Raw genomic sequence first — 14,540 nt, forward strand, 5'->3', positions numbered from 1 at the left:
CTCATATTAAAATTTATTATCTATTGAATATATCGTAAGGTTCCACGTATCTTCACTCTATGCTGGATGTAATTATGCGATTCTACCTATGTACACCACGTGTTTGAAATAAACAAACACTCTACAGATAACAGCAACAAAGAAGACCTCGCCCATCATCGTCAACATTCGACAAGTGACGCAGAGGCAAGCTATCACCAACATTTTGGTATAAAAGAGAAGAGCATGCCATAGAAGACATCAATCTCGCCTGATTGATCAAACCACCAATGCTCTAAGACGCCTAGTCATTGAGAGCTACCCTTCCTATACGCTCTAAGACGCTCGGTCATTGAGAGGCACCTAATCACCAAATTCTCTAAGACGCTCGGTCATTGAGGATTCCAACTCCTCTCTCTAAGACGCACGGTCATTTTGAGGCATTTATCTTATACGCCCTAAGACGCATGGTCACTGGGCTCCTCTAAACTTCAGCAACAAACCTCCAAAGATTAGAAGAAACTTGTACTATTTGTAAGATATTGTATTCAAGAGGCTAACTTTTATAATAAAATGTGATGGGAAAGCCCAAACACTCGTGTACCATCTTTTGCTCTACCCTATAGACAAGAAAACATTACAATATATTTAACTTTACGCCGTATCTGTGTTTTAGTTCTGATTTAAATTCGTGTATATAAACCTTTTTATGTTTTTTATTATTATTTTACAGTTAGATATCGTCGATCTCACTTGCAAGGAGTACACTGCCCTTACTTTTATGTTAACGAAACAGGATCCAGTGGTACGTGTTTACTTCTAATTAATTTAAAATAGTTTCTCGTTTATGATCAAGTTAATGAATAAGAACGACTAACGACAAAATGCAACAATAAATAAATAAACAGAAAAGTATTACTATAATTGTAAAAAGACAGTCTCTTTAACATGTCAGTACATTTTGTGAATAGAATTGACAAATTGGCCAATAAGGATATATTTTACGTGTTTAGCAAATACTTGGAGAATAGTGAATAGCATCTATAAAATAAATGCTCTAATTGGAACAATATAGTAAAAACCTGGACGCTGGACTAACAGGAACTTAAACCTCGATATTCCTTCTCTTATTGGATCTTTGTTCTTCCAGGCCAGCTACTAGCGACGTAAATAGTTTTTTTCCTATGATTTTGTACTTCATTACTCAACCCACAGTAATCTTCCATTTACTGGAAATTTGTAGAAGTAAACTACCAGGGGAAATATTTCAGTTGGGAAAATGCAGTTAAGAAGGTTACAGAATAAATTAAGTGTTTCAATTTAACATGGACCATAAGTACCATATTGCATATCTCTTCTCTATATATTTTCTTTTCTTTTTCTTTTTAATGACAAAAAAAAAAAAGGCTCAATAGTTCAATACAGATGATAGATTAGTTAATGCACCTGTACTGATGGAAGCTTAATGGGACATATTAAGTTGGGGCATATTATATTAATAAAAGAAAATCGATATAACAAATTATAACTTTAATAACTTTAATAATTACACTTTCCATTGGCCCCAACGAGCTAACGCTCACATTAAGGGGCAGTACAATACCATTATGTACGTACATATTTGAACAATAATATAACATGACAATATATGCTTGTCATACACTAAAAAGAGACGAATAAAAGAAAGAAAACAATGAAATAGAAAGAAATGGTCATCATTAAATATCCATCAATGCATTAAGCAAACAGATACACACATACAGAAAAACTCTAATTCAAATAAAGAATAATTAGCTACATAATGTAGATAAGTAGGAAAAATATCAATAGGATATTTTGCATATACACAGAAAATACTCAAAACAACAATGGATATTTAGTATATTGTGTCGGATATTGAATTTGAAAATATACAGGATATTTTCCACATATACAGAAAATACCGAAACAACAATAGAAATTTAGTATGCGATACAAGATATTGAATTTGAAAATATAAGGATTCTTTCCATGTACACAGAAAATACACGAAATAATAATATAAATTTAGAATATTGCATAAGATATTAACGAGAATACAATATGTGAATACATGAACAGGAACTTATACATATATTTATGCATTATATATGTAATTTACATTAACAACAAAATTAGGAAAATATCATATAGCGTGATAGTTACTCACAATCAGCTTCATATACTCACTATATACTGAATATATACTCAATGTATACAGTACTCACTACAATAATTTTTTAATTTATCTGGTAGATCGTTATACGTTTTGAGTAGACTGTATTTAACACTCTTTGTGCCTATAACTAGTTGAATTCATTATTCTAATATGTAATGCATCTCTACATTTTGTATTGTATTCATGAATATCGTTGTTTCTTTTTAAGCTTCAGATTAATATGTGTCTGGGAATGTATAATTTTGTAAATTAAAATACTTGTTTGAACTTTTGTAATTAAATTTAGTGGTAATATTCCTGAGGTCATGTGTCATATTCATTCTATATTATAAAATTGAAAGTGACTATGTTTGTGACTCTTAATCTCTTGAACCGACCGACCGATCTCGATCAAATTTCCAACGTAGATGCGGTTCTGGCCTGGGAGTGTTTTTAGCTACTTACTTTGACAGTAGAACTTAGGGGAGGGGGAGATAGAAAAAAGTAAATAAAACTTAATAATTCTTGAACCACCAGACCGATCTTGATCAAATTTTCAATGTAGATTAGGTTTGGGACTGAGATTGGAATGATTTTTATCGTTTCATTTTGACGGAGCAACGTAGGGGAGGGAGTGGAGGGAGAAATATATAAAAAAATCAATAAATATAAAAATAAAAGTGACTATGTTTGTGAATTAATAACTCTTGAACCACCCGATCGATTTCAATCAAATTTTCAACATATATGAAGTTCAAACCTGGGAAGTTTTCTATCATCTCATTTTGACGGTAGATTTTAGGGGAGGGGCAGGGGAGAAGGGGAAATATATGAAAATGAATAAAACTTAATAACTCTTGAACCACACGACCGATCTCGATCAAACTTTCAACATAAAGTTGGAGCGTGGGATGTTTTCTTCATTTCACTTTTACAATGCAACGAAGGGGAGGAAGAGGGAGAAGATATATGTTAAAAAAAGTAAAAATAAAAGTAACTGTCTTTGTGACTTCATCACGCTTAAACCACCCGACCGATATTTAAAAAAATCAATATAGATGAGGTTCGGACCTGGGGTGGTTTTTGTCATATCACTTTAACGGTTGAACTTAAGGGAGGGGGAGGGGGAGAAATCTATACAAATAAATTAAACTTAATAGGTCTTGAACCACCAGACCTATCTTGATCAAACTTTCAACATAGATAGGGTTCGGGCCTGGGATGTTTTCGTCATTTCACTTTCAGGGTGCAACCTAGGGGAGGGGGAGAGAGGAGATATATAAAAATCAATTTATATAAGACTGAAAGTGACTATTTTTGTAACTTAATGACTCTTGAACTATCCGACCGATCTCAATCTAATTTTCCAGATACATGAGGTTCGGATCTGAAAAGATATTTGCAATTTCACTTTAACGGTAGATCCTAGGGGAGGGGGAGGGGAGGGGACATATAAATAAAAACTAATAAAACCGAATAACTTTTGAACCACCCAACCAACCTCGATCAAATTTTCAACATATATGAGGGTCGGGCTTGGGAGTTTTTTATCGTTTCACTTTGACGAGCCAACGTAGTGGAGGCGGAGGGGGAGATATATGTAAAAAAATAATAAAAATGACTGCCTTTGTGACTTCATCACTCTTGAACCACCCGACCGATCTCAATCAAATTTTCAACATACATGAGTTTAGGGACAGGGATTGCTTTAGGCTATTCAGTTTGACAATGCAACGTACGAGAGGAAGGGGAGAGAGAAATTTCAAAATGATCAGAAATGACCGATATTAGAGTTTAATCCATAGTTTTCGGGGTCGATGAGAGAAACAGTGACACTTCTGATGCTGTTTTGAATCCAAGTTCAGTCCTCATAGTTGGGGAGGAGGATAAACATTTAAAAATGATCGAAAATGACTAATATTAGTGTCGAATCCATAGTTTTAGGAGTAGCTGAGATTAACAGTGACAATTCTGATGCTGTGTGTCGCAGCATGGAGGAGGGAGAGGGGAGCTATATATAATAATGATCGAAAATGACCAATATTAGTGTCTAATCCATAGTTTTCGGGATCATTCAGATGAACAGTGACATTTCCGATCAGGTTTAAATCTCAAGTCAGTCCCGCCACTTGGGGAAGGGGAAGAAAGAGATATATAAAAATGATCGAAAATGGCCACTATCAGTGTCGAATTTATACTTTTTCTGGGTCCCTTAGATGAATAGTGGTACTTTCAATCCCGTTTAAATTCAAATTCAAACCCACAACTTGGGGGAGGGGAGGAAGAGATATTTAAAAATAATCGAAAATAACTGATATTAGTGCTGAATCCATATTTTTTGAGGTCGCTGAGATGAACGGTGACACTTCCGATGCCATGGCCCGCAACATGGGGTGTGGGAAATATATATATATATATATATATATATATATATATATATATATATATATATATAGTCAAAAATGACAGATACTACTGTTAAATCTATAGTTTTTGCGGTCGTCGAAATGAACAGTGACACTTCTGATGCTGTTTAAGTCCATTTTCAGCCTTGACACTTGGGGGATGAGGAGAGATGACATACATTAAAATGATCCAATATGAGCAATATCAGTGTGCATTTAAATTATTTGTTTCAACCCAGCGAAGCGGGTAATATATGCTAGTAAATAATAAATTACAACTTTAATGTCGCATGAAGATTCCATAGGTACAGCTGCATTAACATATTTGTCATTTGCATTAAATTTTTGTGAAGTTTTTTCAAAACGAAAAATCCTTCATAGTCCCCGGAAATGAAAGAGATTATGTCATGTTAAATTGAATCCTCTACTCCATACTAGCTGTATACAGGCCGGTAGCCAGCCCAAAAATGTAGGGGGGGCCTGGCTGAAGTTAGGGGGGGGGCGATACAACCATATTATAGTTCATTTTCAATCCCACCGTGAAAATTTTAGGGGGCAGCAAAAAGTTAGAGGTAGCCCGGCCCCCTAGACCCCCCTGGATACGGGCCTGGCTGTATACTCTTCTGCTCCTTTTTACAAATAATAAATGTACTGACTTTAAAATACTGTATACTGGTTAAAATTGAATTTCGTCGGGATCGTAATATTGCAAATTATGAATGCATTAAAATATCAAATAATATTTTCGATAAAATGGATACTTTCAAATATCTAGGATCACTATTAACAGACCAAAACCAAGGAATTTGTGTTATTATTCAGTTCAAAATATTTTATCGTCGCTAATTCTGTCGAGGAACATGAAGCTTAAAATATATAAAAACGATAATCATGCCTGTTCTGTATGGTTGCGAAACATGGTCGCTTATTCTGACGGAAGAACGTAGACTGAAAGTATTTGAGAACAAGATCCTGAGACGAATACAGTAGATATTCGGATTCAAGAGGAATGAGAATTGGGAATGGCGGAAACTTCATAACGAGAAACTACATAATTTATACCGTTTACCAAACATTGTTAGTGTCATCAAATCTAGGAGGGTCAGGTGGGCAGGCCATGTAGCAAGAATAGAAGAAAGTAGAAACACTTTCTAAGTTTTAACTGGAAGTCCAATCGGAAAACGACCATTAGGAAGATCTAGGCGTAGACGGGAAGATAGATCTCGCAGAAATAGGAATACAAAGTAGAAACTGGATCCAGTTTGCTAAGGATATAAGTCAATGGAGAGCTTTCGTAAACGCGGCATTAAATTTCCGGGCTCCATAGGCCATAGGATTAGTTAGTTAGTTAGTATACTGGTTAAAAAGCAATTCAAAAAGTGATTTCACTAATATCTCAAATACTAGTAAACTGTTCGACATTATTAAAATTTATTACGATATGCTTGATGTAGATATATTAGATCTGTCTCTTAATTTCAAATACCCATGCTAGTCTATAAAAGAAAGGATATTAAAGCAAGTGTACTTGGCAATGTAGACTTATAAAGTAAATTCGTGCCTTGATATGATATAATGTACTACCGTATGTATTTAAATTTCTGTTGTGTATACGCTATTATGAATAGTCTTCGTGCAGAAATACATTACGTTTTTTTAATAAATCTCAAAAAATATGTTTTTGGTTCTGGAAACAAATTAATGTAACCATAATAGACAAATCATTATAAAAGTTTACTGTAAAGACTACATCGTTTTGTGTTTCTTGTTCCTCCTCTAGATTCCTGTTGTGCACAAAACAAGGCCTGGAATACCGTCCTTTGGGCAAACTAAAGCAGCCATCTATCTTGGGCACGATGATTTAGCGAATATCCATTTGGATAATAATCAAACAATTGTGGAAGAAATTAGGGTAATTATTATAATCAATTAATATAGTAATATGTTACATCTAGTTTCTTTTTATTATTAATTCATTAATTTGAATATTAAAGCTAAGGAGTTACTTCTCCCTCCATTATACACCTTCAAATACAATATGGTGGAGTTCTCATGCTTTACAAAGAACAAAAGAAAATAGTGTGTAGGATCGTATGACGAACAACGTAGTTAGTGTCATTCTTGTAAAGTAATTTTATTTAATTTGACGCTTTTATCAGTGGTGGGTTCAGAAGGGAAATTTGGGCAATGGCGAAGCGTAGTCCCACAAGTAGGGCCCGACAAACTAATAATACAAATAACATTTAATGTATCATAAGAAAAAATGTAAAATTATAGTCAGAATTCTATTTTCCTTATTGACTTTTTAAAAACTACCAAATCTACTCATTTTAAAGAACTTTCTTAGTTGTATTTCTAAAACTGTTTAGAGTTGAGTTTATGTGCATGTAGGGTCTACACATCATAGTAGTTTTGTTGTTGTTTAATTTAACAAGAAAGAATGAATATACAAGCAAAAGTAAACGGAAAGTAGTCTATTATTATTATTATTATTATTATTATTATTATTATTATTATTATTATTATTATTATTAGTATTAGTAGTAGTAGTAGTAGTAGTAGTAGTAGTAGTAGTAGTAGTATTCAACAAATATTTACATGAGGAAAACACCCAATATGTATTAATGGAATATTCCTATTTAGCTCCTACAAATATTTTGAAGTGCAGTTCAAATTTTCTTCTGTCTGCAATTTGCAGAGGTGATGAAGGAAATTTCCTCTTCACTTGCTGCTTTTATTTCCTGCATATTTTAAAATGTAGAGGGTGAAAAAGAAAACACATTCTTACAGTTAGCTGTCAAATTTCTTGGATAAGTCTTTGTTACTTGCATATCCCACTTTAAAATAAGTACACTATTGCATTTAGTAAATGCATCACGTGCAGGGGTATCATGTAGGAGGGCAGGGAGGGGCAATTGCCCCCTGCGTTTGAGATTTATATAGATTTTATCAACAGAGTAGTAGAAAGTCAGTTTAAAACGCGAAATTTTACTTATATCAAGGAGTCTTGCCCCCCCCCCCCCAAGTAAAATCTGAAATGACGCTCTGATCACGTGATAATGACTTTAGGAGAAATGTCAATGCTCAGAAGGAACTTCATTTGGATCAAAGCAAGATATTTAATATTGTATTCTATGCAACGACTTATTAAAGGGGGTGACTACCGGGCTAAAGCACCCACCGAAATTTTATCGCAAATTTTTATTGTTTTTTATATATTACAGAATTTTCACATTTCCAGGAATAAAGTTACCAAAGCCGCTCGAAACAAAATCGTAAATACATTACTGATTCTATGAAATGGAAAACTCAATTAAAATTACACACAAATATAATTATTTTATCCTTACCTTAGCGTTTGTAAATTTATACATGTGTTTAATGTATCAGACTTGCATTGGACCAGGCCACAGGTAGGAGAAAAACAGCTACTCTGAATAACTCCTGAGAGCACATACCTAAATTAAACAAGTTATCACTGACAGAAATACATAATCCTACTTAGAAACTTCTTACTCTGTGTTAAAGAAATCGTTTTATAACATATTAGCATTGAAAGATACCTTCAATGTTAAAACTATACTCCCAGAGGCGACTTCCCAACAATGCATGCAATCTCAAGAGAAAATAGCTTTGCTCCCTGAGCAGCACAGCCCGTAAACCTGTGTAGCGAGCTTGTGAGGCTCAGACGGAAGGGACTCCGAGTGTTTCCAGCCTACTATTTTGTTACCGAAAAAAACGAAATATTGAAGTATTGACTTTATTTTATAAGAAATCAAATATAAAGAAAAATACGGTAGAAAACAGGTTAGGCCCGGCTTCAGAGCCTCATACTACGCTTTGCCACTGAATTTGGGAAAGGAAATTATTTATATTGTTTACTTATATGTCTCATACAAGAATCTCGAAACTATTTCTGTATTACGGGAATTTTGGGAGAGAAAATTTCTTATTTTTTCAGCGTGGATTAGCATTTATTTTCAAATAGTAGCAATGAAATGAAGATTAGAAGAATTCAAGCTGTGTACTGGCGTTGTATGTGATCTTATTTGTGTAATGAAGGCGCTTTCTTTTTTTTTTAATTGATTGACACTTTATTTAATTGATTTATATTTTTAAATCCTCAGTTATTACGTACTGCAGATTTTTTTGGGGGAGGGGGGGAAGGAAGCGAAATATCTTCTTGTTCACCTCAACCATAGGTTGGTGGGCAAAATGGAAATTTTAAAACTTTTCTCGCCCCTGGGAGAACTGTTTTATACTTTGATAAGGTCTCTTTTTCCTCACTGCATCTAGCTATTTTATCCTTGGTCTTCCTCTTCCTAATTTTCCTTCTGACTTTCCCTCTATCAGCACAGTGATTCAATCGGAGTGCCGAATCAGATGACCAAGCATGCTGTTTCTTCTTTTTCCTATTATCTTCATGATCTGTCGTCTTTTATTAGCTTTCTTTAGTAGGCCCTACGTCTTCATTCCTTTTTCTTTCGGTCAATGATATGAGAAGCATCCTGCGCCAACACTACATTTCAAATGTTTCCAGCTTGGATATTTCAGCTTTTCTCAATGCCCAAGTCTCTAGTCCGTAAAACGCCAAGCTCCATACCAGGGTCTTAATAAATCGTTTACGAACGTCCAACGACACATTTTTTGATCTTAGTAGTCCTCTTTTTATATTAGATGCTTGTTAAGCCTGTGCTTTTCTGGAACTTAAGTCCGAGGATATTGGACTTCCTAAATAGGGGAACGTCTTAAGGTCTTCGATTTTCTCTCCATTTAGCCACTTCCTGCCCTGCTCTTGTGCACTTTATCATTTTGGATTTTTTATTTATCTTTATTTTGCATGTTTTTTTCCCAGTTGGTCGTTTAAATTTGAAAGTGCTTCTTGCAAGTCCTTTTCGTTCTCCGCTATCACTGGTATATCATCAGCAAACCTTATTGCGCTGAAAAAATGGCCATTAACGTTTACGCCTTTCTGGGAGGAGGAATGCAATAAAAGTAATTTCTAATAAATAAATTAGCTGTTTCTAATAAAAGTAAAATATTTTACAACATTTTGTGTGCTATAAGGAAATCAAGGATAGAATCCAGGGCCTAGAGCTGAATGGCACTCACCAAGTTACGACTTCTGCTAATAATGTAAATCTGATAGGAGATTATATGAAGGCAATAGAAAGAAATGCAGAACCTTTATTAAATGCCTGAAAGGGCACAGTTTAAAAATTAATGCAGAAAAAACTAACACATGGAAATTCGCTTAAATGTAATACTGGAAATTATGGATTATTAAATATTAAATAATACTTTTGACAAGCTGAATACTTTCAAATATCTAGGATCAACGTTAAGAGACCAAAACAATATCTACACGTATACAAAGAAATTAAATATCGACTGAAAGCAAAGAATTATTATTATTCAGTATCGAGGAATTTGAAGCTTAAAATGTATAAAACGACAATTACGCCTATTGTGCTATACGATTGTGAAACACGGTCGCTTACTTTGAGGGAAGAGCGCAGACTAAAAGTATTTGAAAATAAAATCCAGAGACGGAATTTTCGGACCCAAGAGGGACGGGAATGAGGAATAGCGAAAATTTCATAACGAGGAACTGCGTAATTTATACCGTTTACTTAACACTGTTAGCGTCATTTACCCTAGGAGGCTCAGATGGCAGGACTCATCCAGAATCGAAAAAAAAAAAAAAAACTAGGAACACTTTCAAAATACTATACTCAAAACCCTACAAGAAAGAAATACCAGTAACAACTCGAGAAAATGATTCTGGCCTGTCTTTAGTCAAGTGGCTTGTAAAATATTTTAGAAAATTTGAAGATTTCAAATAATTACTAAAGTAATAGTATGTCGAAAAAAATGTCTGTTGGTTAATTTCAATAACTGCAAAATTGTATTATTCTGGGTTGTGGACGTACAGGGTTTGAGAGTTCAGGTATCTGGATTTTTTTTTTTAAAAAAATGTGTAAAATTGCGGTATTGGAAATAGAAAAAATCATTATATTTCTGAAAGCTTGAATACAATGTCTAAACTTAAAAATAAGATATATTTTCAGCTAAATGGTTTGACCATTGGTAATACTCGTCTCTGTTTCTAGCCAATAATATTCGTCAAATTAAATCGGAATTTTTGAAGAATTGTAGTATAGGATCATGGATAATGTACTTTTTATTTATGAAAACGAAAACTTATTTTCTATAAAATTTCTTTAATAACGTTCACCATAAAACTAAGATTAATGTAGTAGAAGAAGAAAACAACCGTTTATTTTTAGATTTATTAATATGTAGGGAAGACAAAAAAAAAATGCACGCTAAGATTTATAGAAAGCCTTTTCTTGGTAATGTATGTGTACATTTTTAATCGCAGTACACCTTAAATATGAAGATCATTTGAGAAACTTCTTCCGAATTAGTTTTTTCCCCGTTGTGCTCTGAAAAAGAAACTGGAGAGGACGAGATGAAAAAAAATGTTTTTGAAATCAAGAACAAAAAATGATTGCCCTGCAAAGTTACTTGAAAAATAGTTGATGAAAACTAGGAACCGTAATTCCTTAAAAATTAAGTAAGAATACAAAAATGCAAAGAGTTTGATTTATTGAACTTTTAAACCCATAAACTATAAATTAAGAAAAGTGTTCGAGATATTAGATTAAAATAGACCGCTAACCTAGGCAAAAAGCAGGAAAATACTTAATCGACTAATAAAAAAAAGTTATATTGTGGACAGTTTACAAGGTCCACCACGATATTTCAAAATACAATAATTCACATGATTTAAATTTATAATAATACTAAGTTAGTTATGGAGTTATTTTTATCAAACACAAATATCGGGATTATATTGGGATAGAGCCAACTGTACCAGAGCTGAACTACAATTCTGGATGTTTTTGGATGTAAAGAGCATGCTATCAACTCTAGAGGCCAGGCTGTAGCACAGACGAATAAGAAGACAAAGCCTCTGGAAAGAATTACTTTCGTGAAACTACATACACGTGAGAAGGGTGTATACAATTATTCTTTAAATTTTAGCATTTCTTGATTCTTTATTATTTCAAAAACCTAAAGGTGGATCTCGTGTATGTTCGAAACATTAATTTTTCAGAAATATACAAATAGTAACTGCATGAATACTCCTGCATTTAAATGTATGCAACTTTGGAAAAATTAAGACGAGACCTCCTATTTGTGACCTATGTCATTAAAATAAAAAGTAAAAGTCTAATTTATTTGTTAGCGTACCATTTAGTAATTATATTACCTTTTTTCCCATACTGAATTTTTCTGATGATTTTAAGGAGTTCTCATCTCGGTTATAAAATATTTACTGATGCGAATGTTGCATTATTAGATATTTATATATAGTATTATTTCTTTTAATTAGCAGGAAGAATATGAAGATTCATCTCAAAATCCTGATGACAGCCAAAATTTAGAAGCTGCCAAAGTAAGTTTGTCTTGTACTGAAAGGTATATAATTAAGTAGATTAGTCGTGGTTTTGAAAATATTGAAATGTTAAAGCAAATAGATTTTTGACGATTCCAAACATTCTATATTACGTTTGTAGGTAAATATTTTATTAGACATTTTTTTATAAGTATTTAGTGGTGATAATGTAACTGTGTGGTTGTAGTAACCTTCTATGAATGTTATTATGCACGAGGAAATAGAAAGTAAACAAAATAATAATAATAATAATAATAATAATAATAATAATAATAATAATAATAATAATAATAATAATAATAATAATAATAATAATAATAATAATAATAAGGCACGTAGCCAGGATTTCGTAATAGGGGAGTCCGTGACGAAATACTGTGGTTATCACACCAGGGCACAGTGGTCCAGAAACCCTCAAAACCTGGTCAAAATTACCTTTTCGTGCGAAAAGTTGAAATCTTGTGTTTTTCGTTGCAGAAATGTTATGTTATGCTAAATATAAGACAAAATGATGGAAGAACATGTATAATAATATATTTGCACATATTTGTACAACGAGAATAATATTTTCCACATAAAATACAGCGTAACATTTTATTAACAATAGCTTATGATTTTTACACATAAAGGCTATTCTGATTCATCCTAAGATGACAGCTGTTAATGAATGCGAAACAAGAAGACAAAATGTTTTACTAACAATTTTAATAATATATTTGCACATATTTGCACAATGAGAATAATATTTTTGCACATGAAATAAATAATAAGTTAACCGTTTATGATTTTTACACATTAACCCTATTCTGATTCATCCTCAGATGACAGCTGCTTTTGAACCTCCATCTCTTTCAAAAGGTTCAGTACGGCTGAAGATAAGTTTCTTTTCTTGTGCTTCTGTGCCATGGGATTCCGAAGCGTGGATATCTTCGGGTCGCTTGTTACGAGGAGCCGCAACAACACATCCTTCATTGTTTCTTTGCTTGAGCACTTTTGGGAATGATGCTCCCGATAATGTTTAATATGCTTACGTCGGACTTCTTAGGCCTCCTCCGACATCTGCCCAATGGGTAATAGGCCATGCGAGATTATTGAGGACATATTAGCGAGAATTTTGTGAATGGAGGCGGGCATGTAGAACCACGAATAATGCTTAATGTAGAGGTCCCTGATATCGTTTGCCCAAGCTTCAAATTGTTTGAATCCATAGCCAGTCCACAAGACAAGGATTGCAGCAAAACGCCACACTGCTCAACAATCATTTCATTCAGACTTGTTATTGCTGCAACTTGTTAATAGTTTCCAAAAAATCGTCTGGCTGTATTGCCATCGTTGGGAGTACCATTGCCGTCTTGCCTCGGTTCGTCAATATTGAGGCCTAACTCAGCTTTCATGGCCTCTTGGATCTTTTTTTCTCCTTCACCATGGTCGGTTGGTCCCCTTTCCGCATCTGCTATTTCTTAATTCCAAACGGTATGGCACATGCAGCAACCACTCCATAAATCTATGAGTTGAGTTGAGTTGATTTTGAGTTTAACGTCCCGTTAAGCAACGAGGCTATATGAGACGTGGACCTACTGATTAACGTGGAATCCGAACCACATGAGCTCCCGCCGGGAATCGAACCCGGGTCTCCCACGCCAAAGGCTCGTACGCTAACCGCTTAGCCACGGAGGAGCTCTCTATAAATCTAATCCAGGCATGTAGCGTGGACAATCCGAATCGGAAAGTTTCCGGTATTTCAGTTCTGGATCCCTTCTGGAAGGAATTCATTTATTTTGGATTAGCGCCGCATAAGTAGCAAGTTTGTGCCGATCTTGTTTCTGTCACGGCGTTACATATTTTGCCATCCACCATTGTGAACTGCAGATTGTGTGTAACCTCGAATTCAGTAGTTTCTATACTGCAATCTCCTAACAGCGGAATACTGATGCAACTTGGAGTCAGGCACCTAATTTGCTCTTCCATTAGGCTAGCTTCTTGCCTTGAAAGTTCTTCAGTTTCTTTCCTGAATTGTAACTTTATCGGCCGACAATATCTTGTCGATGAGGGACGTTGATTTTGCCACACTACAACTCTAACCCTTTTTTTCTCATAATAAAGTTGCAGAGGCACAGCTGACGTGAAAAAGAAGTCGCTGTCTTGAAAGCCCACCTCTCGAGCTGTCTGTTTCTTTGGGCTTGACCGGAGGTTCAGTCATATCCCCATTTGGTAATCAGCTGCAGAGATTTCTGATACTTTTCTGGGATGGTTTCGAGCACAGGTTCCTGTACAGTTGTATGGTCGAGGAGAGGTTGTAGAGCTACTTCAGCTACAGATTCTGTGACGTTAATGATTTCAGGATAGCAGTCTTTCTTTGCGTCCAGAACATGGTTGTAAGCAAGATATATATTGTGATCCAAGTCCTTTGCCCCGTATCTTAGCGGCTGATACTGGTGACGTGTCAGTGCGTGGCGGTGGTGTGTGTCAGATCCCCTTCGAGTATCAGTGCTAAAGCCTCCTCTGGGTTGTAAAA

At 34.5% G+C, this 14,540-nt stretch overlaps 1 protein-coding gene across 2 annotated transcripts in view; it reads left to right on the forward strand.

Annotated features, from left to right (window-relative positions):
• LOC145673234 (uncharacterized) overlaps positions 1 to 14,540 on the forward strand; it is a 41,156-nt gene that overhangs the window by 20,923 nt on the left and 5,693 nt on the right. Inside the window, exons 4-6 of one of the 2 annotated variants that reach the window (XM_081742730.1) lie at positions 713 to 784; positions 6,341 to 6,472; positions 11,963 to 12,025. In XM_081742730.1, coding sequence (XP_081598856.1) covers positions 713 to 784; positions 6,341 to 6,472; positions 11,963 to 12,025 — 267 coding nt within the window. The remainder of the gene's footprint in view (positions 1 to 712; positions 785 to 6,340; positions 6,473 to 11,962; positions 12,026 to 14,540) is intronic. The other variant, XM_081742731.1, reaches the window with a different exon arrangement.

Source organism: Thermobia domestica, chromosome 16 (genome assembly GCF_964235325.1).
Source record: "Thermobia domestica chromosome 16, izTheDome1.hap1.1, whole genome shotgun sequence".
In the NCBI taxonomy this organism is placed as follows: Eukaryota; Metazoa; Arthropoda; class Insecta; order Zygentoma; family Lepismatidae; genus Thermobia; species Thermobia domestica.